This window comes from Emys orbicularis, chromosome 7, assembly GCF_028017835.1.
Source record: "Emys orbicularis isolate rEmyOrb1 chromosome 7, rEmyOrb1.hap1, whole genome shotgun sequence".
Classification (NCBI taxonomy): domain Eukaryota; kingdom Metazoa; phylum Chordata; order Testudines; family Emydidae; genus Emys; species Emys orbicularis.
Genome location: NC_088689.1, coordinates 72022618 through 72046477, shown reverse-complemented (window position 1 = coordinate 72046477; position 23860 = coordinate 72022618). Strand labels below are relative to the sequence as shown.

Genomic DNA, 23860 nt, shown 5'->3' with positions numbered 1-23860 from the left:
CCTTTAATATTCTTGAATGGAAATTATCTGGGCCCCCTGATTTAGTCCCATTAAGCTGTTTGAGTTTGACTTCCACCTCGGTTGTGGTCATTTCTACTTCCATATCATCATTCCCATTCGCTACCCTGCCATTACCCCTAAGCTTTTCATTACCCTTATTAAAAATGGAGGCAAAATAATTGTATAGGTGCAGGACTATGCCTAGATTATCTTCATTTGCCACCCGATCCTCAGTGCTTAGCGGTCCCACTTCTTCTTTCCTTGTTTTCTAATTATTTATATGGCTAAAAAAAAATGTTTACTATTGGTTTTAATTTTCTTTGCAAACTACAACACCGCTTAGCTTTTGGCAGTTCTCACTTTATCCCTACACTTTCTGACCTCCAAGAGGTAGCTTTCCTTGCTGATCCATCCTATCTTCAATTCCTTGCAAGCTTTCTGCTTTCTCTGAATCACCGGTTTGAGATGCTTGCTCATCCAGCTTTTTCTGGAGCCCTTCCCTGCGATTTCCCCCCCCCCCTTGCTTGGGATACAGGCTTCAGATACTTTAAGTCAAAGTTGCAGAAACTAATTCCAAGCCTTCTCATTCAAATCCTTGAGTTCTTCAGTACAATCCACCTCCCTAACTAATTCTCTTACGCTTTTAAATATAGCTCTTTTGAAATCAAGGGCCTTAGTTGCAAAGATTTATTTTTGTTTTTCTGCCCATTTAGTTTAAACTGAATTAACTCATGATCACTTGAACCAAGGTTGTCCCCTACAACCAGTTGTTCCATGAGGTCCTCACTACCACCTCCCGCCCAATAACAAATCTAAAATGGCATCATGCCTTGTTGGCTCAATGACTATTTGGTGAAGAAATCTGCACCTCCTGGCTTGACCCCAGGCCTGGAATATGTATCACAAAACTACATAAATATGTAAATATATAGAAGTGTTGAGGTGAGTTGGAAAATTAATGAAGAGCAACTTTATTAACAGTACATTTATTTTAAATTGCATGAATGAGCAGGGGAGGGAGAACTCTAGTTCAGTCCAACGCCACAGAAACTCTGCCTATCAAAGTAGGATATTGAGCCAAAAGCATTACATCATCCCAATTTATTCTCATTGGCTGGTCAGAGCTCAAGGGCTGGACACAGTTACTAACTCCTTGTCAATAAAGAAGCCTTACATCTGCCTAAAGAAGTTTCTATAATTGTCAGCTACACCACAAATGAACTGAAAAGATACCCAGCTTCTGTTCACACCTGAGCCTGTCTGAGAACAGTACACAGTTATTCTACATGCCTTTTGAGTCAATTGTATGGTTAATTTTTGATACTTCAATTTAACAAAATTGTGTAGTTACATAAAAAACTAGTAGTTGATCTTTCTCTTTGAAGACAATGAGTTCATTTCTGTCACTGTGTTAATGAGTCCAAAAACAATCAAACTAATGCACAGGTCTAAAGTATTGAGGTGACTTTTCATTGTCTTTATCGAGGAAGAACACAGAGCTGGTATGATTTTGGTGCATTTGACACAAAACTCGACTCTGGAGTTATATCAATGTCTTTGGGGTCAACGACAGGTTTCAAGGTAAAGTTCTGCAAAATCATTGTCAGTACCAAAAATAGCTCCATCCGAGCCAGACCCTCTCCCACGCAAATCCGCTTCCCTGCAATGAAAAAGGAATTTTGAGTTGATGCTGGAGATCTTTCTTTGCAGCATATTTTAAATACTTATTATGGAAGCAAAAATCTCAGGATTAAAGTTAGATGCACAGAGTAATTGAGGGTAAGTGCATGGAACATAATGGCAGTCTCCCAGAGTTCAGGAAGGTATGAAAGTATACAAGGGTTTCAGAAGCTACTCACAGATGATCATTTGAAGGTTTGAGTTCCTTATACTGCCATTTTAAAAGGAAATGTGGTTTAGATGAAATTACTATAAGCTGGGTGCACAACTGTTTGAAAAAACTTGCTCATAGAGTAGCTATCAATAGTTTACTTTTGAACTGAAAGGGTGTATCTAGTGGAGTCCAACAAGGGTCCTTCCCGTGTCCAGTACTAGTCAATATTTTCATTAATGACTTGGATAATGGACTGGAGAATATGCTTATAATATATGGACAATTATAATTCACAACTATAGAATGGGGAATAGCTGACTAAGCAGTAGTACTGCTGAAAAGGATCCGGGGGGGCGGAAGGGTTATAGTGGATCACAAATTGAATATAAGTCAACAATGGGATGCAGTTGCCAAAAAGGCCAACAGCATTCTGGGGTGTATTTATAGTAGTGTCGTATATAAGACACGGAGGTAATTATCCCACTCTGCTCAGCGCTGTTGAGGTCTCAGCTGGAGTACCCTGTCCCATTCTAGGCACCATGCTTTAGGAAAGATGTGGATAAATTGGAAAGAGTTCTGAGGACAGCAACAAAAATGATCAAAGGTTTAGAAAACCTGACCGCTGAGAAAATGTTAACCAAACTGGGCATGTTTAGTCTTGAGAAAGAAGATTGAGGGGGGGAGCGGATAATAGTCTTCAAATATGTGAAGGGCTGTTATAAAGAGGACAGGAATCAATTGTTCTCCTTGTCCACTGAAGGTAGGACAAGAAGTAATGGACTTAATCTGAAGCCAGGGAGATTTAGGTTAGGTACTAGGAAACCTTTTTTAATGATATGGATAGTCAAACTGTGGAACAGGCTTCCAAGGGAGGTTGTAAAATCCCCATCAATGGAGGGTTTTAAGAACAGTCTGGACAAACACCTCTCAAGGATGGTGTAGATTTAGGTGGGCCTGCATCAGTGCAAGGGGCTGGACTTGATGAACTTTCAAGGTCCCTTCCAACTTTGCATTTCTATGATCTCTCTCCAGATGACTATGCAGTTGGCTTTGTCTTACTTTACATTTGGTACTCCTTTCAGTTTTAGTGTTGTCTGCCCATTATATCATGGATTAATTTATACGGACAGATACCATGCAAAGCAAGACACGACGTTGCCAGGCAGAGTGAAGAGAAGGGAGTGTGTAGTTAGTCAAAAAATTCACTTCAGACAACGAGCAGGAAGTGACATTCTTTAAAGACTGATAGATGCTTTGCTAGCGTGAGAGACTCTGCTTCATGGTCCACCTGAAAACACTATGCACTAAACAGTCTGAGAGCCCCTAGGAAGTTCAAGGCAAAGCCAGAAGACAGTCTGGGATCTGAAATAAAAACAACTTCTTTTACCTGCAGAAAAAGGCACGAAGTAGTCACTCTTCTTAAAGGCACCATTTTCGTCCAAGAAATGTCCCGGGTTAAATTGATCTGGGTTTGGGAATTCCCTGCTGTCATATAGAACTGACTTCAGTACAGGGAATATCGTGGTGCCCTGAATTAGCAAATGCAGAAAAAAAAGAATTAAAGTGGATACTATCCAGAAGAGAGAAGCTTCCAAAATTCACTTGAGTTGGACTGTGGGACCCATCTTTGTTTTTCTTCATTTCCTTGCATACCCTGAACAATATAAAATTAATATGGCACATATAAAATGGATTAAAAACTGACTAACTGAAAGATCTCAAAATTTAATTGAAAATAGGAAATTGTCATTGAGCGGGTCTGTTTTCAGTGGGGTCTTGCAGGAACTGGTTCTTGGCCCTGTGCTATTTAACATTTAACAATGATGTGGAAGAAAAAACAAAATCATCATGATAAAGTTTGCAGATGACACAAATCTTGGGGAAGTGGCAAATACTGAAGAGGACAGATCACTGATTCAGATACTGCTTGGTAAAATGGGCGCCAGCAAACAATATGCATTTTAATACAGCTAAATGTAAACGTACAAATCTGGGAACAAAGACGGTAGGCCAGACTTACAGGATGGGGCCTCTATCCTAGTAGAGTAATGACTCTTCAAAAGATTTGGGGGTTGTGGTGAATAATTAGCTGAACATAAGCTCCTAGTGTAACGCTGTGGCCAAATAAGCTAGTGCTATCCTGGGCAGACATGTCAAACCTGCGGAAAAAACAGCAGAAATTGGATTTGTTTTTGGCTTAATTGGCTTGCGAGTTGCTTGTTGGCTAGTAGCTTGCTCTAGTTTGTTGATTTTTGGGGGGGGGGGATCGGCTCTCAGCAAGCAAGGGCAAGGGGGGGGGCAAGTAGGGGAGAGAGTCGGGGTGCTCAGCGGGCCCACCACAGTCCCAGACTGCACGCTGGGGGGGGGGAGGGGAGGATCTAGTCACATAGAGTGTTGGGGTTCTTAGGGATTGGCTTGTTTTGAAATGAGATTAGCTTGATTTTGGGCTCATTGTGAAAGCCGGGTGCTTATTTACTGCATTAAAGTTGGCAACTGTGCCTGGATGCAGAAACAGGGGAATCTTGAGTAGGAGTAGCGAGGTTATTTTACTTTTGCATATGGCACTGGTGAGACCGCTGCCGGAATACTGTTTCCAGTTCTGGTGCCCACAACTCAAATGATTAAAGGATTAGAAAACATGTCTTAAGGTGATACGCTCAAGGAGCTTAATCTATTTAGTTTAATGAAGAGAAGGTCAAGGGCTGACTTGATAACAGTCCGTAAGTATCTATATGTGCATGGTGAACAAATATTTAATAATGGGCTCCTCAATCTATCAGAGAGAGGTGTAATATGATCTTGTCGCTGGAAGCTGAAGCTAGACAATTTCAGACTAGAAATAAGGTGGAAGTTTTTAACGGTTAGAGTAATTACCCATCGGAACAATTTATCAAGGGACGTGGTGGATTCTCCATCACTGACAATTTCTTAAAATCAAGATTGAATGTTTTTCTAAAAGATCTGCTCTTGGACAAGTTCCATGGCCCGTGATATATAGGATGTCAAACTAAACAATCACAATGCTCCTTAGAATCTATTAGTCTATTTAATATAAATCTAAGTCTATTTTTCATTATTTAGTAAACAAAAACCAAGAATTAACTGTGTAAGCTTGGCTCACTATTAAAAATACCTTAACCTTGAAGTGTAGTTTTTGTTTTGTTTCATATTTGTACTGATTGGCTTGCATTCAGTCCAAGAAATGAGCAAAGGTTGGGAGGGCTCCAATACTTTCATTGTTCATTTCCATTTGATATGTTGTTCTGTTTGTGAACTAACTGCGCAAAGAAATTTCCCCAGAAACAAAGTCCCTTCAGCCTCAAAAGAAGAGAATGTTTCTGCATACTAGTTTGATATCAAAACCTTAGCTGAGTACCATTGCTAAATGCATTTTCAATTCCACATCGAAATGCCACAGCAAGGATCTGAAACCCTTTCTGGAAGGAAAGTCCAGCCTGCAGATTGCAAACTGCTGTTCTGCTTCATGCAGAAGCTTGGGGGATAATTGGTATATTATTGGTAAATCAGCAACAACAACAACAACAACAAAACCCAGCACACAAAATCTAGTTGAAGCATTTCTATTGTGAATAATTCAAAATTAAAAAGAGAAAAAGGTAAAAGAACTCAACCCTTCACAGACACATTGAGAACTGACCTTGGGAATAACATATTGTTTGAGATGAACATCTCGAGTTACAGCACGTGGGACACCTAATGGGACAAAAGCGATGAATCTCTGGATTTCATGTATCACAGCATCTGTGTAGGGCATCTGGCTTCGATCCGCCATGCAGGGGCTTCGACTTTGGCCAATCACACGGTCAATCTCTTCGTGAACTTTCTCTGTCATCAGATTAATGAGGCTTAATTATAATGGTAAAGAAGAGGATTCCCATAAGTTTGCCCACGATTGTGTCACACTGTCTGCAATTTGGGGTTATAACAAACCTGATCAATTTGGTGTTACAAAAACTTCATTGATCTGGATTGAGAGAGGAATTCAATCACAACGGCCTATTTAGCCTTTGGACCCTTTGCTCAGACAGTCAATACGGGGACAAGTAATGCCCATTGTAATGGTGCTTTTTGGATGAGAACGCCTGCCTGCAGGGAACTGGAATAGGAAACCCCCTCAACACATCTTCAACTCACTTCACATAAACTAATGAACCACCACCATGTTACAATAACATAGGTCACTGCCAGGCCAGGCCAGACCAGATGAATTCTGGTGACTGAAGGGGAGATGCTCTGTATCCATTTACTGGTCCATGTATTCCTCATGTCCCCCCAGGACCTAACATTTTGTGTGTGTCTTTGTGTTTGTTTGTGGGGGGGGGAGACTGTTACCTTCTATTTCTGGGTACTTCAGAAGAATAAGGAGTCCATATTTCAGGGTGGTGCTGGTTGACCCTGTTCCCGCGACAAATAATTCTATCGTGCTATGTACCAAACTTTCCACATTAAATTCTGACTGGACATTCTTTTGCTCCTGAAAAAAGATTTGGTGAAGATCTTTGATTCTTGACTTTAAAACTATAGGATATATTCTTATAGGCCAAAAGAGTGACCTACCTGTCATCATTATAAAAATCCCACACAAATGGCCCATAGCACCTGACATTACAGCTGTATTACTGCGGTGCATTGGGCCTTTTCTGTGCAATAAGGTGATTTTTTTCTTTACATGAAGGAGGAGAGCACAGTTTGACCATTATAATGCACTTTCCTTGGGCAGAGAACATTTCTCCTTTTTGGGCCATGTCCTATGTTATTATTTAAGAAATTAATCCCGATGATATATATAACCCATTCTACAGGAAAGGGGGGCTGCTTCCTTCACATACCTCTTCCATTTTCATGAGGAAAGCATCGATGAAGTCTCGAGGACAATTGGCATCCAGAGACTCTTTGTGCATCTTCACTCTCTCCAGAACAAATTTTCTGAACTCCAGAGAATTTTTAAATATCCCCTGGTGAGGCCCGGGCACGTAATCCATGAGAGTCGGGAAAAAATTGTATAGCTTTAAAGGTTGAAAGAAAAACACAGTTGGATTATCTGGACACAACAGATAACCATAGTGTTCACTCAAATGTCTCACTACAGCAGAACAATACAATATTTCTTTGGCACCTTCCTATCAAAATGGATTCAACAGAACATTGCAAGCTCTCCTAAATCAGACTACTCAACATATTGTGACAGACCCAGACCAGTGGGGTACAGGAGTCTGGTAAAGGGCAAATATACTGGTCACTGGATGAGTAGTTTTCTGTTCCCTGAGTGACCAGAGCAGGGGCTGCACTAGAGTAATCAGGAACCTGCTAGAACCAGTTAAGGCAGGCAGGCTAATTAGGACACCTGGAGCCAATTAAGAAGAAGCTTCTAGAATCAATTAAGGCAGGCTAATCAGGGCACCTGGGTTTTAAAAAGGAGCTCACTTCAGTTTGTGGTGTGAGTGTGAGGAGTTGGGAGCAAGAGGCGCAAGGAGCTGAGAGTGAGAGGGTGTGCTGCTGGAGGACTAAGGAGCACAAGCGTTATCAGACACCAGGAGGAAGGTCCTGTGGTGAGAATAAGGAAGGTGTTTGGAGGAGGCCATGGGGAAGTAGCCCAGGGAGTTGTAGCTGTGATGCAGCTGTTACAGGAGGCACTATAGACAGCTGCAGTCCACAGGGCCCTGGGCTGGAACTCGGAGTAGAGGGCGGGCCCAGGTTCCCCCCAAACCTCCCAATTGACCTGGACTGTGGGTTCTTCCAGAGGGGAAGGTCTCTGGGCTGTTCCCCAACCCACATGGTGAATCTCTGATGCAAGAAAATCTGCCAATAAGCGCAGGACCCACCAAGATAGAGGAGGAACTTTGTCACAATATATAAATTCCTCTCAAAAACTGCAGTGACATTCAGTTATATTAGCTAAGACACGCTCCATTTTTTCCACCATAACACATATACTTTTCTTGGAAAAAAACCCTCAAGTGCCCAACCTTAGCTCTGACCACAGATTTCCTTAGGTCGCAATAAGCCATTATAGACTTTAAAAGGAAAATATACCTCAGACTTCTTGAGGTGGCAGTTAAAGGGTCAAATTCTCTCTTGTAGTTTAACTCCATTACTTTTGACTGAATTATGTCAGCAGAGAGTTAGGCCTTTCGTTGCACATTTCGTGAAGTTTTCAGGAAAGGGTGTGGTGGCTGAGTGTGAGCTGGAAGTGAAAGGAAGTTTGCTTTGGAGGTGAGAAATCTTCACATTCACTATCATGTTTGCTTATGTGATAAGGCATGTGACATGTGCTTGGTGTGGATGTTAATATTTTAGCTGGCAACTTTCTTGATTTTTACCAATAATGTTGATAGTGAATATCCTTAAGCAAACTTAATTCTGAGCTAATGATGTGTTTTGTGTGGGAATTTAAACAATATTTAGAAACAAGTTTGAGGATCAGTTTAGCAGTAGTCTAATGAGGAGAAGGAGATCATTATGGAATCTGAAACACTTGTTACAAAAGGATCTCTAGGCAACAAAATGGCAGATGAAATTTAATGTTGATAAATGCAAAGTAATGCACATTGGAAAGCATAATCCCAACTATACATATAAAATGAAGGGGTCTAAATTAGCTGTTACCACTAAAGAAAGAGATCTTGGAGTCATTGCGGATAGTTCTCTGAAAACATCCAGTCAATGTGCAGCAGCAGTCAAAAAAGCGAACAGAATGCTGGGAATAATTAAGAAAGGGATAGATAATAGGACAGAAAATATCATGTTGCCTCTATATAAATCCATGGTATGCCTACATCTTGAATACTATGTGCAAATGTGGTCGCCCCATCTCAAAAAAAGATATATTGGAATTGCAAAAGGTTCAGAAAAGGGGCCACAAAAATGATTAGGGATATAGAACGGCTTCCGTATGAGGAGAGATTAAGAAGACTGGGACTTTTCAGCTTGGAAAGAGATGGCTAAGAGGAGATATGATTGAGCTCTATAAAATCATGACTGGTCTAGAGAAAATAGATAAGGAAGTGTTGTTTACCACTTCTTATAACACAAGAACTAGGGGTCACCAAATAAAATTAATAGGCAGCAGATTTAAAACAAATAAAAGGAAGTATTTCTTCACACAATGCATAGTCAACTTGTGGAACTCCTTGCCAGAGAATGTTGTGAAGGCCAAGACAGGGTTAAAAAAATAAATAGATAAATTCATGGAGAATAGGTCCATCAATGGCTATTAGCCAGGATGGGCAAGGATGTTTGCCAGTAGCTGGGAATGGGCGACAGGGGATGGATCACTTGGTGAATACCTGTTCTGTTCATTCCCTCTGGGTCACCTGGCACTGGCCACTGTTGGAAGACAGGATACTGGACTAGATGGACCTTTGATCTGACCCAGTAGGGCCTTTCTTATGTTCTTATGTTGTTTAAGGAAAATTAATAGTTAAAGAAAAATCTCTGTCCCCTCCCCCAGTACAAAGGAGAAGAATAGAATAAACCCCTGAACATACCGCTGTCCAGGGGGAGCACTGGAGCTTGCCATTTTCCTCTATGAGATTTATTAAAATCACAAACTTCTTATCTTCATAGTCAAACCGGTCCCCAAAGACAATGGAGCAGATGACATTGGAGACAGAATGGTTGAGGAAGAGGGTGGGGTCAAAGGGCCGCCCTGGAGCAAAACAAAACTAAAAAGATTCAGTTTTAATTCAGTGTCTTCACCCTCAGCATCAGAGTCATGGGCAGCATGGGCGCGTTATGGATCTCCAACCACAGGGCAAGACTCAAGGTGGGGCTGACAGCAATATTCTCTGGGGAGAGTGAGTTAGGGCTGCCCCAACCCCCACTCTTACCTCTCACACGCTAAATTAAACAGTTGCCACTTTTCTTCTTGGCAATCAGTTTTCACTCTGTCTGCTCTGCTGCTCTATGCCTGGCACACTCTGGTCTGACCAGGGGCCATCAGTGCCTCTCTGAGTGACACCTGCCTGTCTGACTTGGGGCCCATTTTACAGAAAGGATCCCAACCCTTTCACAACAGGATCCTGCTCAGAGGGCTTTGCCTGAGCCATGCGTGTGTTGTTGTAGCATCATCATTAACTCCCAGAGCGCAACGATCTCCCCTTGGCACTGCCAGCCCCGGCCGTGCAGCGTAAATACACTGTTGTTGTGCTAGGGAAGAAATAAAGGCTCCCAGCACAACAGCACGGGGGATGGGTCTGCTTTCTGCCTTCAGAGTGCGCTAAGCAGGCCCCACCGCTCAGCTAACGCAGCTGGAGAGGCTGAATTTCCCACTGGCTCATGAGTGACATCTTAGCTTCCATTTCAGGTTCTTCCTTCCTCATAAGCACAAGGAACACACGGGGCTGGTAACTGAGAGCTAACCTGAGGCTGCAGCGTCAGAGAGACCAGCACAACATTCTTCAAAATTATTGGCAAGAGTTCACCCCTCTGACCTGAGTCCACAGTGCTCATGGGGAACATCCAGAAGCAGCATTTTCTTCATGCACCAGACCCTTGCTCATGTCTCTCAGCCGTCGATTCTCTTTGACTCATTCCCAACAGCAATAGCTGCCCCTTGGCTCAGAGTACACAAGCAGCAGGACCAGCAGTAAAGCAGCTCTCTTCTGTCTGTACCATGGGTGGGGAAGGGTCTCAGGGCAGTCTCCTCTCCCACTCACAATTCTCCCAGATGGGCAGAGCCAACTTCAGTTTGGCCCTTAATGTGGCAAGAGGCAGGGTGATCTTGTGGCTAAGGCACTGGCCTGGATCTCAGTTCCCCATCTCTAAAATAGCAGGGGAAATCATTCATTTCTTCCACTGTTTTCATTCATGTCTATTTATGATGTACACTGCTTGAGGCAGGGACTGTCTCAAACCATTTGTTCCAACAGTCCATACGCAAAGGAGCCCCTATATCAGCTGGGACCGCTAGACGTTACTGAAGTGTAAAAATGTAATTAGGAAGGCCAAAACAGAATTTGAAGAACAGCTAGCCAAAGATTCAAAAAGTAATAGAAAAAAATTTGTAAGTACATCAGAAGCAGGAAGCCTGCTAAACAACCAGTGGGGCCACTGGATGATTGAGATAAGGGAGCACTAAAGGACGATAAGGCCATTGCAGAGAAACTAAATGAATTCTTTGCATTGGTCTTCACTGTTGAGGATGTGAGGGAGATCCGCAAATCTGAGCCCTTCTTTTTAGGTGACAATTCTGAGGAACTGTCCCAGATTGAGGTGTCATTAGAGGAGGTTTTGGAACACATTGATAAACTAAACAGTAATAAGTTACCAGGAGCAGATGGTATTCACCCAAGAATTCTGAAGGAACTCAAATGTGAAATTGCAGGACTACTAACTGTCGTCTGTAACCTATCATTTAAATCAGCTTCTGTACCAAATTACTAGAAGATAGCTAATGTGATACCAATTTTTAAAAAGGGCACCAGAGGAGACCCCGGCAATTACAGGCCGGTAAGCCTGACTTCAGTACCGGGCAAACTGGTTGAAACTATTGTAAAGAACAAAATTGTCAGACATATAGATGAACATAATTTGTTGGGGAATAGTCAACATGGTTTTTGTAAAGGGAAATCATACCTTACTAATCTACGAGAATTCTTTGAGGGAGTCAACAAGCATGTGGACAAGGGGGATCCAGTGGATATAGTGTATTTAGATTTTCAGAAAGCCTTTGACAAGGTCACAATGCACAGTCAACCTGGGGAACTCCTTGCCAGAGGATGTTGTGAAGGCCAAGACTATAACAGGGTTAAAAAAAAGAACCAGATAAATTCATGGAGAATATATTTATCAATAGCTATTAGCCAGGATGGGCAGGGATGGAGTCCCTAGCCTCTGTTTGCCAGAAGCTGGGAATGGGCGACAGGGGATGGGATCACTTGTTGATTACCTGTTCCATTCATTCCCTCTGGGGCAGCTGACATTGGCCACTGTCGGAAGACAGGATACTGGGTTACATGGACCTTTACTCTGACCCAGTATGGCCATTCTTATGTTCTTATGGAATATAAATAATAATTTAGGAGTATCACTGGTACTGACACAGAAGAGCTCTGATATTTCACACATCTCAGTAGAATCTCAAATACAACAGGTGGAACGGACAAAGACATTAAAGCCAGAATAGCAAAAGCCTAACATGCCCTTGTAACTCTAAAGCCGATGTGGAGAAATAGAAATCTTACCCTCCCAATTAGAAACTTCAAATATTTAGCACAATTGTAAAGTCAGTCTCACTATATCATGCTGAAACTTGGAGACATATTGAGAGACCTTATATCTATACTCCAAGTTCTTATTAACAGTTGCCTTAGACAAATCCTCAGTATCAGACAGATAGAAAAGAAGAAGAAGAAAAAAAAAAGAGGAAGAACTCTGGAGGAAGATTAAACAAAAACTGATGGGACAGGAAATTCTAGAACGAAAATGCAGATGGCTAGAACATACATGGACAAAAGACTTGAATAATATAATAAGACAGGCGTTGGACTGGAACCCCCATGGCAAGAGGCAATAAGGTAGACCATGAGTAACATGAAAATGCACAATAGAAGCAGAATTGTTAGTTATCAAATTGACATTGGAAGTAACTAAGACTGCAGTAGGAGACTGGCAAAGATGGAAGGCCCTATGTTCCACAAGGAATGAAGAGGAATAAGATAAGAGAGAATGAATGTCATTTATGAAGCACTGTACATTTACACCGTGATTTCAAACATTCCTATGGAGCCCATCACTATAGAATGTAGGTGCCAAACATGTATCAGACATCTAGCAGAGGGGGGGGGGGAAATGAGAAGAAGCAAACTGTAGACATAGGTGTCTTTTTAACCCAGCACACTGGAACTAACCCACTCTAATATGGCTCAGTGTTTGCATCTACACACTCTAGACAAACATTTTCCATTTGTTCATTGATCACAGATCAGAGGGGAGAAAATGTGAGAAAGAAAGAGAGAAATGGTCATCTCTGGAACTTTTCACACATCCTTTCCCATTATATTAACACAGGTTGTTATATGTGCAGTTAATGGCTTGAGTAATAAGACGTTTGAACCAAACAATTAATATAATGAAAAACAGAAAGACAAGAGTCTTTGACTCCTCAGTTTCCAACGGACATGAAACAATCCCCACCATGTGTGTTTCTGAGTCTTTCCACCAGAAAACGGGTTTCCTCCTGGATACGCTCCTCAATGCTTTTCTTCCCCATCCCAAAATTTCTCAGATTAGTGAGGGCAAATCGGCGGAGCTGCTTCCACCGCTCCCCGTTGCTGAAAACAATACCTGAAAACAGGACGAGAACAGGAATGAAAGGAGGGAGAGCCAGACTCAGTTTGCCTATTTGACAAATACCCAAATATTGGTGACTCAAAGGTTCAGCTTCAACATCACTGATATTGTGCCTGTTTTCTACTAGGGAGATGATAATACCACTACATTGCAATTACTGTTCGCAGCATTGCTGTCGCCAAGTTGGACTCTGGTTATGGCAGAGACAAGGTAGATGAGATAATATCTTTTATTGGATCAAGTTATGTTGGTGGAAGGGACAAACTTTTGAGCTTCACCGAGCTCTTCCTCAGGTCTGCAGCAGTTAATTAGCGCGTTCAAGCTAAAAACAAGGTGGGACAGACTGCAAAAGAGTTTCACACTTAAAGAGACACTGTTTTTATGGCCCATTACAATATTTGTAAGACAGACTGGTGACTACTTACCCACTCCTGCAGAGGTGTTAATTGACCATTATAGGCCACTTCATTTTCAGTGGTTTCCCACAATGTGCCCAAGTTACAAGCTGTAGCGAAGCAAAAGTCACCACTGCGGCGCCTCCAGGGAATTAGCTTGTCCAGCCTTTGGAGCGCCCTCTGCAGGCCAATGTCCCGCTTGTCGCTGGCCCCCATGTCCCTCCCGGACCCTGGTGCCCCTTTAGCTTGGGTGCTACCTCCTGGCAGTACCCCCACTCTCTGGGCTCCCCTCCCAGGGGAATTCCCACCCTCTATCCCCACCTTGCCTCAGTGCCTAGTGCCAGTCACCATCTAGCCCCTGCTCACTGGGGCGGACTGCAGTCTATACCACCCATCAGGGGGGTTTGAACCTGCTGCCTCCGTCTACCCCCGGGCTGCACCCCTACAACCCCAGTACCTATTTGGCCTTAGACAAGGCCTGCAGCCTGGGGGTTTTCCAGGTGGGAGCTCCCCAGCTCCCTTGCCCTATTCCCCAGCACTACTCTATTCTACTCTACTCTGGCACATTTCAGTTCCCAGGCAGCCAGGTCCTCCCCTCTCCACCACTAGAGAGGAACTGCCTGAGCTCCTGGCTTGCAATCCTTTTATAGGGCCAGCTGTGGCCTGATTGGGGCGTGGCCCCAGCTGTGGCTGTTTCCCCCAATCAGCCGAGGCTTGCTGCTTTGCCCTGCCACAGCCCTCTCCCAGGGCTGTTTTAAGCCCTTCAGGGCAGGAGAGGGTGACCACCCCGCTACACAAGCCTTTGAAAAAAATCACATTTCACACATGCTCAATAGAGACTTCTTAGAATTTAGCAGCTAAAATCTCCAAAGGTTCTGTCTTCACTAAGCATGCACCATTGCCTCACAGATCCTGGTGCCTGTCCACATATGAGATGACAAGCTACTGCTGCTATCAGTTACTCCATTAACTCAGATCTCTATGCAGTTGCATAGGGAATCTTAATTCTAGCATTTCCTAGCTTCTGAGTGCTTGACTTTACAACCTCAATAAAGTTCCTTTCAAGTAGTTTTTTTCTGTGTAATCAGGTAACTACACTGAAGGTTGTTTACACAGTCACTTTGATTCTAATGTAACTACACTTCACTTAATGCAGAAATAAGATAAAAGACTTCCTGAAAAGGACTTCTTGGTGTTTCCATATTTATTACTCCCTCCCTCACTTTTTATTATGAAAAGATTTAAAAAATCCTTCTCCGTTCATGGGATATACCTAGTCAGTGAGGACAGGGGAGGAAGACGATAGGAATTCATTGTTTGGTGTGATCCTCTTTGCCTCTCCAGCCCTGCTTTCCTGGCTGTATTCTGGGCCTTGTAAGGTAGATTGGCCTGGCAGTTACCTGTCATAAACCTGTAGTGACATGCTCGGAACCATCAGGGGCAGCTCTGTGTTTTTTGCCGCCCCAAGCACAGCAGTCAGGCGGCCTTCGGCGGCATGCCTGTGGACGGTCTGTGGTCATGCGGATTCGGTGGCGTTTCTGCAGGTGATCTGCTGATCCTGCGGCTTCGGCACACCCACCACCAAATTGCCACCGAAACCGCAGGACCAGCGGACCTCCCGCAGGCACGCCGCCAGGCCGCCCCAGGCACGCGCTTGCTGCGGTGGTGCCTGGAGCCTCCCCATGGAACCATTCATGTCAGTGAACCAGTGGTGTTACCCAGGGTTTTCAGAACCCAAAAATGTGGTAACTTAACTGTTTCACTCCAGGCAGCATCAAGAATGAATCAATTAGATAAATTGGATAAATGATTGATATAAGCATGCTCTCATCTAAATCTCCGATTTATGAGCTATTAAGCACACACAGACATAAGCAATAGGTTTGGAACATCCCAGACATAGTTACCCACAATCTGAGATGGTTTTGAGTAATCACCAGCCAGACTTCCAGGGGCCCTCATTCTGACCAGCTGATAGGGAGTTTAGATGTCAGCTCCTTTCCCAAAGAAAAGCTCCCTGAAACTGCTAACTATAACAAAGAACATAAGCTATAGTAACTCCTAGTGGGTCAGCATAATAATTTCTACTGGGCCCTCAATTCTCCTAATTTCAACAAGCTACACCAGGCCTGCACAACTCATAAAGCGGCGAGGGCCATATTACTCCAAAGAAAACAGCTGAGGGCCGAAACCCCCCGGCCCCGTGGAAACACGCCCCCCCCCCCAGCGCCGCCCGGCCCCGCAGAAACAAACCCTCCTTCCCCAGCACCGCCCCGCCGAAACAGCTAAGGTTTGGGGGGAGGGGGTGTGATACTTTATTAAGAATTTTTCAATTAAATCAAACAATTTTTTAAATTATTTTAATTTTTTTTATTAATCATGGAAAAATGAAAAATATCTGTTCCGTTGAAAGAAAACATTTGTACTTTTCATAATTACCTTGCAAATTTAATGAGAAATATTACATCTCTTTTCGGCAACAAGCTTGTCGTATTCGGGGGTCATATTTGAAGTGGATATTTTCATAATGTCTTCCAAATGGTCGTCAGTCAGAGAAGAACGTTGCTTGTTTTTATTCATGTTCATGATGGAAAATGTTTGTTCACATATGTAAGTGCGTCCAAAAATGCTGAACGTTTTCAGTGCAACTTCATTGTCCAGACTTTTGTAGAAGTCCCGCAAGCTGCATTCTCTGTGCTTATTTCGGTAAACTGCCGAACACTGAAGTTCAATAACCTCCAACTGCAAATCTAGTGGCACTTCCTCTGGATCCACAGAAAAGGGATCTTCAATCAGCTTCAACTGGATGTCTTCTTCTTTAGACAAAGTAAGTCTTCTGTCAAATTCTTCAATCAAAAGAATGATGTGCTTTGCGTATTTTTCTCCTAACTCGGCGTGTTTGTGCTGAGGGATACGCTGTGCACAAGTGGGAAAGTGACACATTTCACCTTTTGACAGCTGACTTCTGAAAAGTTTCAATTTCATTTTGAAAGCTTTCACTGCTGCGCACATTTGAAATATAAGTTGATTTTTTCCCTGAAGTTGAATGTTGAGATCATTCAGGTATGCTGTAATATCACAAAAGAAAAAGAGATCTTGATTCCAGGACTCATTTTCAAGCTCTGGGAATTTTATTGGCCCATTTTCTAGGAATTTTGCTACCTCCTCTTTCAAAGCAACGAAACGCTGGAGCACTCTTCCTCGACTCAACCACCTCACTTCTGTATGGTAGATTAAGTCATTGCATTCGGTGTCTACCCCTTCAGAAAGGCTCGAAATGTCCTGTTTTAGTCCTCTAGGATGGATGTAGTTTACAATGGAAACTACCACTGACATTACATGCTCAAATTTTAAGACTTTGCTACACAAAACCTGCTGATGTATAATGCAGTGATGTTTGGTAATTTCTCTCCCGATAAATTCTTCAAGAAGAGTAACTGCTCCAACATTTTTTTGGCACATAGCTGGAGCACCATCAGTACAAATGGCCACCAAGTTTGTGAAATCTAATCCCGACTTATCATTCGTGCACTTTATCACTTCACTGGAGATTTCTTTTCCGGTTGTGCGACCCGTCATGGAGCACATGCCAGCAAGTTCTTCAGTAATTTCAAAGTTTTTATCAATACCTCTAATAAAAATAAGAAGTTGGGCGGTGACTTTTAAATCGGTGCTTTCATCCATAGCTAGGGAGTAAAAGCAGAATTCACTGACTCTCTGCTTTAACTGATCACTTAGATTGGTAGAAATGTCAGCTATTCTTCTCCGTACAGTCATGCGTGATAGACTGACATTCTCAAATATTCCCCTCTTTTCTGGACATAACTCAGATACAGCAATCAAGATTTTGTTGAATAAATTCACACACAAGGGAAACACTCACAGTCACACACAAAGAGAAGAGATATTTCACGGCGCATGGCACACTAGCAAGGCACTGACGGTGTGTGGAAGCCTGTAGGTCCAGGGGTCACTATATTACTGCACACAGCATTCAATCAATGCAGTTGTAGATAAATCTCTGCATTATGCATTTTTGTATAACTTTTATATGACTTTGTATTGAACCTTGGTACTATGTTATAGCGGGCTCCTAAGATAGTATAATTAAGGTAAAAGAAAAATTTCTTCTGTGCAAATTTTTGAAGCAGAATTCAAATTTGTGTGCCATGAGGCAAATGCGCCCAAGTGAGTAAAATGATTATACATTTAAAAAAAATTAATTTGCAATTTGTGTCAATTTATATGGGTTTTCAGATAGAGACATCATAAGTAAAAAAAGAAAAACAAAAGTTTGTGTTTTAAATTGAAAATTTTCCTAAAAAATATCAATAAATCATTATCAGCCAAGAATAAGATATGTAATTACAAATGCATTTTAATTTCCTTATTGGTCGAAATGTCAAAGACGGCTAAACTAACCTTACTGTTTTTCCCTGCGATCTTTTTCATTTGCCCATTCAATATAAACTCTGTCCAGATCTATCAGTCCTCAATCCAGCTGGTAACTCTTAATACACATCAGCACCCCACACACAACCCCCCAGTCGCTAGTTTCCCAATACACACAGATTTCTCCTCCCTCCCTCCCAGTGCCCTTCCCCACAGCCCCACCGCCACAACTAAACAATGCCGCACACAGACCCCCAGTGCCCTGACACACACAGATCTCCCCCACTGCCCAGCACCCCCCAACAGGCCCCCACTGCCTAGCACCCCAAAACACACAAACCTCCCCCACTGCCCAGCGCCCTCCACACCCTCACAGCCCAGCACCCCCCCCGCACATCTCCCAGACACTCACTCCACCACACCCTTCCCCCTTCCCTGGCCGCACTCACCAGCCCTGCTGGGAGGTCTCTGGCTCCTAGGGTGAGAGCGCCAAGGGGAGTCTCCAGTGGTGAGCTGGAGCCAGTTCGCACCGGTTCGCGGGAACCGGTTGTTAAATTTAAAAGCCCTTTTAGAACCAGTTGTCCTGCGTGGGACAACCGGTTCTAAAAGGGCTTCTAAATTTAACAACCGGTAAGTTGAAGTGACCAGGAGCGTAGCTGGGAGGGAGCAGAGGGAGCGGCTGCTCCTCCTGAGCACATTATCCAAAAGTGGCGCCTTAGGAGCCGACCCCATGGGTGCTCCAGCTCTCCGCCCCGCTCCGCGGCCCCAGCTCACCTCCGCTCCACCTCCGCCTCTGAACACTCTGCCCCGCTTCTCCCCATCCCCCCCCCCCCCCGCTTCCCGCGAATCAGCTGTTCGCGCGGGAAGCCTGGGAGGGCAGAGAAGCAAGCGGCGGCTTTGCGCTCAAGCCCAGGGAGGCGGAGACAGAGCGGAGGTGAGCTGGGGTGGGGGGAGCCGCCCGCGCCACAGCAGGTAACCCGGGGGGAGGGGCGCGGAGGGGAACCGCTCCCCACCCCAGCTCACCTCCGCTCCGCCTCCCTGGGCCTGAGCGCGAAGCCGCCGCTTGCTTCTCAGCCCTCCCAGGCTTCCAGCGCAAACAGCTGATTCGCGGGAAGCGGGGGGGCTGCAAGCTCAGCCTGACCCAGTGCTCCAGGCACTGCGCAGTGGCGGCGTGGCCCGGCTCCAGCCGAGTGGCGCGGCTGTAGCGTCGCCAGCCACCTCCAGGCGCGGTAAGGGAGCAGGGAGGGGGTGTTGGATAGAGGGCAGGGGAGTTCAGGGGGGTGGGGGGGGTGGATAGGGGTCGGGGCGGTCAGAGGGCAGGGAACAGGGGGATTGAATGGGGGCAAGGGTCCCGGGGGGCATTCAGGAAGGAGCAGGGGTTGGATGGGGCAGTGGGAGGCAGTCAGGGGCAGGGGTTCCAAGGGTGGTCAGGGGACAGGGAGAAGGGGTGGTTGGATGGGGCAGGGGTCCCGGGGGGCCATGAGGAATGAGAGGAGGGGTTGGATGCGGCGGCGGGGGGCAGTCAGGGGACAGGGAAGGGGGTGGATGGGGCAGGGGTCCCGGGGGGGCGTCAAGGAACGCGGGGGGTTGGATGGGGCAGGAGTCCCGGGGGGTGGGCCAAAAAGCGCTCAGGACGGGGGCGGTGGCTGAGCCCCGTGTCCTGCTGGGGGGGAGGGGCGAGGGCTCTGTGCCCGTGTCCCGCTGGGGGGGAGGGGGCAGTGGTGGCACGCGAGGGCTCCGTGTCCTGCTTGGGGCCTGGGGGGCTCGGCGGCACGCGCAGGCTCCGTGTCGCCGGGGGGGGGGGGGAGGGTGGAGGCGCGGCGGCGCACGAGGGCTCCATTCCCGTGTCCCGCTTGGGGCGGGGGGGGGGTCCGGCAGCACGCGAGGGCTCCGTGCCCGTGTCCCGCTTGGGGCAGGGGGGCCGGTGGCGCGCGAGGGCGCAAAAATATCCTTGCGCCGGCGTCGGGTCGGGGCGCCTGAAAGCCCCGCCCCCGCAGCTCTGATTGGGCTGGACTCAGCTGCCCGCATTGCTGGCTCCTGTCGGCGGGCAGGCACGCCACCGGGAGCTGCCCCAGGAAGCGCCGCCACGCCAGTCTCGGGACTTTGGCGGTGATGGTGAGCGAGCGGTTAAAGGGCATCCCGACCGATGTGCGGTTGGGACGTGAGACAGATGTGTGCGTGGGGTTTAGAATCCCCCCGCGGGCCGCACAGTGAGCCCCCACGGGCCACATGCGGCCCGTATGTTGTGCAGGCCTGAGCTACACGTTAGCTCAAAACATTTCTGCTATTTCTAGCCATAACAACAATATGTCAGGGGCACCTAAAACCAAGGTCGCTATTCACTCACTTTCCCCCATAACTTTCTATCCCATCCTCCCATTCTGATTAACAAACTGCAAGTATGCAGCTGTCTGACCTTGTCTCACAAAGGCCTGAGATTATTCCTAGCTATGATATATTTGGTTTTCAGCTGACAGTGGCTGAACATACAAAATGGCTGACTGCTGTACTATCAAGTTCTGGGGTACACACATGAATGTCAAATTTTGGGTCAACAGTGGCACAGTAGGGAATGGGCTCCATCCTGAAACCAAAACTATTTATCCAATTTTTACTACTATATGAAGTGAACTCCAGCTGTTTCCATTTTGTCTTTTCAGTTGTGTTCTCCCCATACAAAGAACATCAGCTCCATATGCTGAAGTTACTTGAAATGTACCTGTTCCCTTGGCGGATTTTTCAAATATCGGCATACTTCCTCTTCCACTGAACTCGTCCCCGAGACCGATCAGAGCTTCCTTCACAATCTCATATCCATACAGCACCACAACCCGTTCTGAACCTAAGTATATTGTGAAAATTGGGCCATACGTTGCACTGAGCTGTAAAAGTTTAACACAAAAGACCAGTAAGTTTTAACTTAGATCCACTTAATGACAAATAAGAATGTGAGCAGATCAAATTACAAACTGATGAAAGTGCTCTCATGCCACTGAGCTAATACTAGGCAAGTTTTACTACTGATCACCGTGCAGACTTGGTCATTTCAGCCCAGATCCTCCAAGGTATTTAGGAGCCTAACTCCATGGATTTCTATGAGAGTTAGGCAACTACATATCTTGGAGGATCTGGGACTTCCTGACTCTTCGGGCTTCCCTTTGTTATCTTATAACATTTTAAACATATTTCCCTATAGATGTGTGTCTCTGAGTGCTCCCAGGATAATTCTGTCTGTGTTATACAATTATGTCATTATAAGAGTAGACTGCATTAATATGGGGCCTTTCAATTGTGATCTTGAGCACCCTGTAAAAATGACACTTCTAACCCCACAGAAATGCTGCCTGCATTTATTCAGTCATGTCAGTTGATTTTATAATGACAAGAGAGATTTTTCCCTTCATTTTACTCCTGTTGGCCTGCAGAGCCAAAGACAGAGAAAAGCAAGATTCTGTTTCCCCTTTTACATCACCAGAGGAATTACTGTCCATATTCCAATTGATTACACCTGTGCAAATCAACAGACAAACACATCTGTATCTCAGGGCATGATGAGAAGAGAATGAAGGTGAACAGCTGTGACTGGGGGCAGAATTTGTCCTGTACAATCCTCATTATTTGTGATGATTTGCCAGAAGGAAAGAATCAAACCTGTCTCTCCAATCCCAGGTTGTGTTGGCAGAGCTGGCTAAAATGCCAGAACATGCAGCACTACAACATCATTTCTTCAAAGCTGAGTTGCAATTTCTGCCTTAAAATCATTTTGTGATGCAGGCAAATATCATTAGAGCAATTTTACAGATGGAAAAATTAAGGAACAAAGGGGTTAAGTGACATGGCCAAGAGCACACCTGGAGTCTGTAGCAGAGGTAGGTACAGACCCCAAGGCTCACCACTGCCATTTCCTTACATAACCCACTAGAGCGCTGTCCCCACCCTGTGATCACTTGTACCCATTGCAGTGCAGCTGCAGGGGGCATTCTGGATTAGCTGTGAATAAGATCCCCTCTAATATGAGTAGTACATTATCCGGAACAGTTTACATCTAGTCTCCAAGATTGATTGTTTTGTGAAATAAGAAGTCAGAAATTTGAGATGAGTGACATGGAATTGCTGCCAGGCTCTGCGTAGTGCCTGCCTACAACCCAGCAACTGATACCGTGAAAACACCCTTACCTCCTCTACATGTTGGGGGAAGTTCTTTGTTTTCAGCTGCAGCATGTTCCCTATGATGGGAAAAGCAACAGGGCCAGGAGGCAGCTTCCCACTTCCAGACATCTTTCTCCATGCCGAAAGGAAAAGAAGGGAAGAGACACAAATCACCAGGAAAACAGTTGTTGCTCCCAGAGGTTCCATTGCAGAGTGCAGCAATTATTCTGGGTTCTAATAGGGGTTTACTTTGTACTTCAGACTCTTCACTTTTTATACTGTACACAGCAAAAGGGGGTGCAAGCAATTAGCCAATAGGAGCTCTGAGTTCCCCTGAGTTAACGAGATAAGCTCTGGACTAACAAAGGTGATTGGAGTTATCAAACTAGGAATGAACTCCTTTGAACCTTTATTAATATCTCATCTCCATTTGCCATTATGTACTCACTGACAGAGCATGACAATTAATCCTTAACTGAATCGCTGTAAAACTGCCCAAACTATCATGAAATCATCCTCTCTCTGCACTCATATTGTTAAATGTTTCTCATAGACTTGGTGCTGGCTAGATCATTTTATACATATAATGTTTCCTTTTCATGTTGCTCTCCAGGATTTAGCATATGGATCGGTGAGCAGCAGACACTTAAGAAAAACACCAAGCTGAATGTTTGATAAATATTTAAACTGAATCCTGAACCTTTTTGGAGATTTCACAAAGTCTTGTTAAACTTTAAAAAATGTTGTGACCCTCCCCTCCCCCTTATATTGAACCTGTACAACTCTTGGTTTCAAACTGAAACATTAAGACTTTGAGAAGCAAGACTTGACGTGACCTGGAAGTCAGTGGAACTATTCCCATTTATTTCAGTGGGATTTCGATCAGGGTCCATGAGAAACTATTGAAACAAGATGTGAAGGGACAGTGCAGCTTAAAAGAAAACCAGTGATTTCAAAGTTTGGAAATACAGAGCTAACATCAAGTCATAGATTTTAAGGCAGAAGAGTCTAGATCAGGGGTCGGCAACCTTTCAGAAGTGGTGTGCCGAGTCTTCATTTATTCACTCTAATTTAAGGTTTTGCATGCCAGTAATACATTTTAATGTTTTTAGAAGGTCTCTTTCTGTAAGTTCATAATATATAACTAAACTATTGTTGTATGTAAAGTAAATAAGGTTTTTAAAATGTTTAAGAAGCTTCATTTAAAATTAAATTAAAATGCAGAGCCCCCTGGACCAGTGGCCAGGACCCGGGCAGTGTGAGTGCCACTGAAAATCAGCTTGCGTGCCGTCTTCGGCACGCGTGCCATAGGTTGCCTACCCCTGGTCTAGATCCTTTAGTCTGATGTCCAGGCCATTCACGCACTTAGCCATGTATTGAGCCCAATAACTTGTGCTTGGCTACCAGATCTTCCAGAAAGGCACCAAATCTCGATGTGAAGATCTCAATTCACCACTTGATAGTCTGTTCCAGTGGTTAAACACCCTCACTGTTAAGAACGCGTGCCTCATTCTAATTTCAGTTCTTCTGGCTTCAGATCCCAGTCACTGGTTCTTGCTCTCCCTTTTCCCTCTACATTTAAAGAACTTTTTATAGCCACTATTTTCAGCCCTTGAAGGTACAGCAGAACCCCATTTATCTGATCTAATAGGGATCGGGGCCAGATCAATTAATCAAAAATTCGGATAATCCAGAGAATGGGACAGTGTGAGGCTGCAGTTCCATCTAATGGCTACAGGATAGATCGCCCGCTTCTGGACCTGTGTGTGCTGGCTGT

The 23860-nt window shown here is 44.7% G+C and overlaps 1 protein-coding gene across 3 annotated transcripts; it reads right to left on the bottom strand.

The window, feature by feature from the left end:
* Positions 1–1478: 1478 nt before the first annotated feature.
* On the bottom strand, positions 1479–22290 carry LOC135881350 (cytochrome P450 2H1-like). 3 transcript variants are annotated; one of them, XM_065407980.1, is made up of 9 exons: positions 22111–22290; positions 20654–20816; positions 12992–13141; positions 9331–9503; positions 6685–6861; positions 6188–6329; positions 5493–5680; positions 3222–3363; positions 1479–1660 (listed from the first exon to the last, which is right to left on the bottom strand). In XM_065407980.1, the coding sequence occupies exons 1-9, from the start codon at positions 22288–22290 to the stop codon at positions 1479–1481; spliced, it is 1497 nt and encodes a 498-aa protein (XP_065264052.1). The 3 variants fall into 3 exon arrangements, with proteins under 3 accessions (XP_065264052.1, XP_065264054.1, XP_065264055.1); XM_065407982.1 differs by having other exon boundaries at positions 9343–9503; XM_065407983.1 differs by lacking the exon at positions 6685–6861 and having other exon boundaries at positions 9343–9503.
* Between the last annotated feature and the right edge of the window lie 1570 nt (positions 22291–23860).

What these genes read in the sequence shown, in the direction of transcription:
- LOC135881350 (XM_065407980.1), bottom strand. Translation starts at nt 22,290, where the DNA reads ATGGAACCTCTGGGAGCAACAACTGTTTTCCTGGTGATTTGTGTCTCT. An exon ending in AAGACTCAGAAACACACATG is followed by an intron (nt 9,504 to 12,991) that starts GTGGGGATTGTT and finishes GTTTTGCTCCAG; the next exon opens with GGCGGCCCTTTGACCCCACC. An exon ending in GGACAGCGGTATGTTCAGGG is followed by an intron (nt 6,862 to 9,330) that starts GTTTATTCTATT and finishes CAACCTTTAAAG; the next exon opens with CTATACAATTTTTTCCCGAC.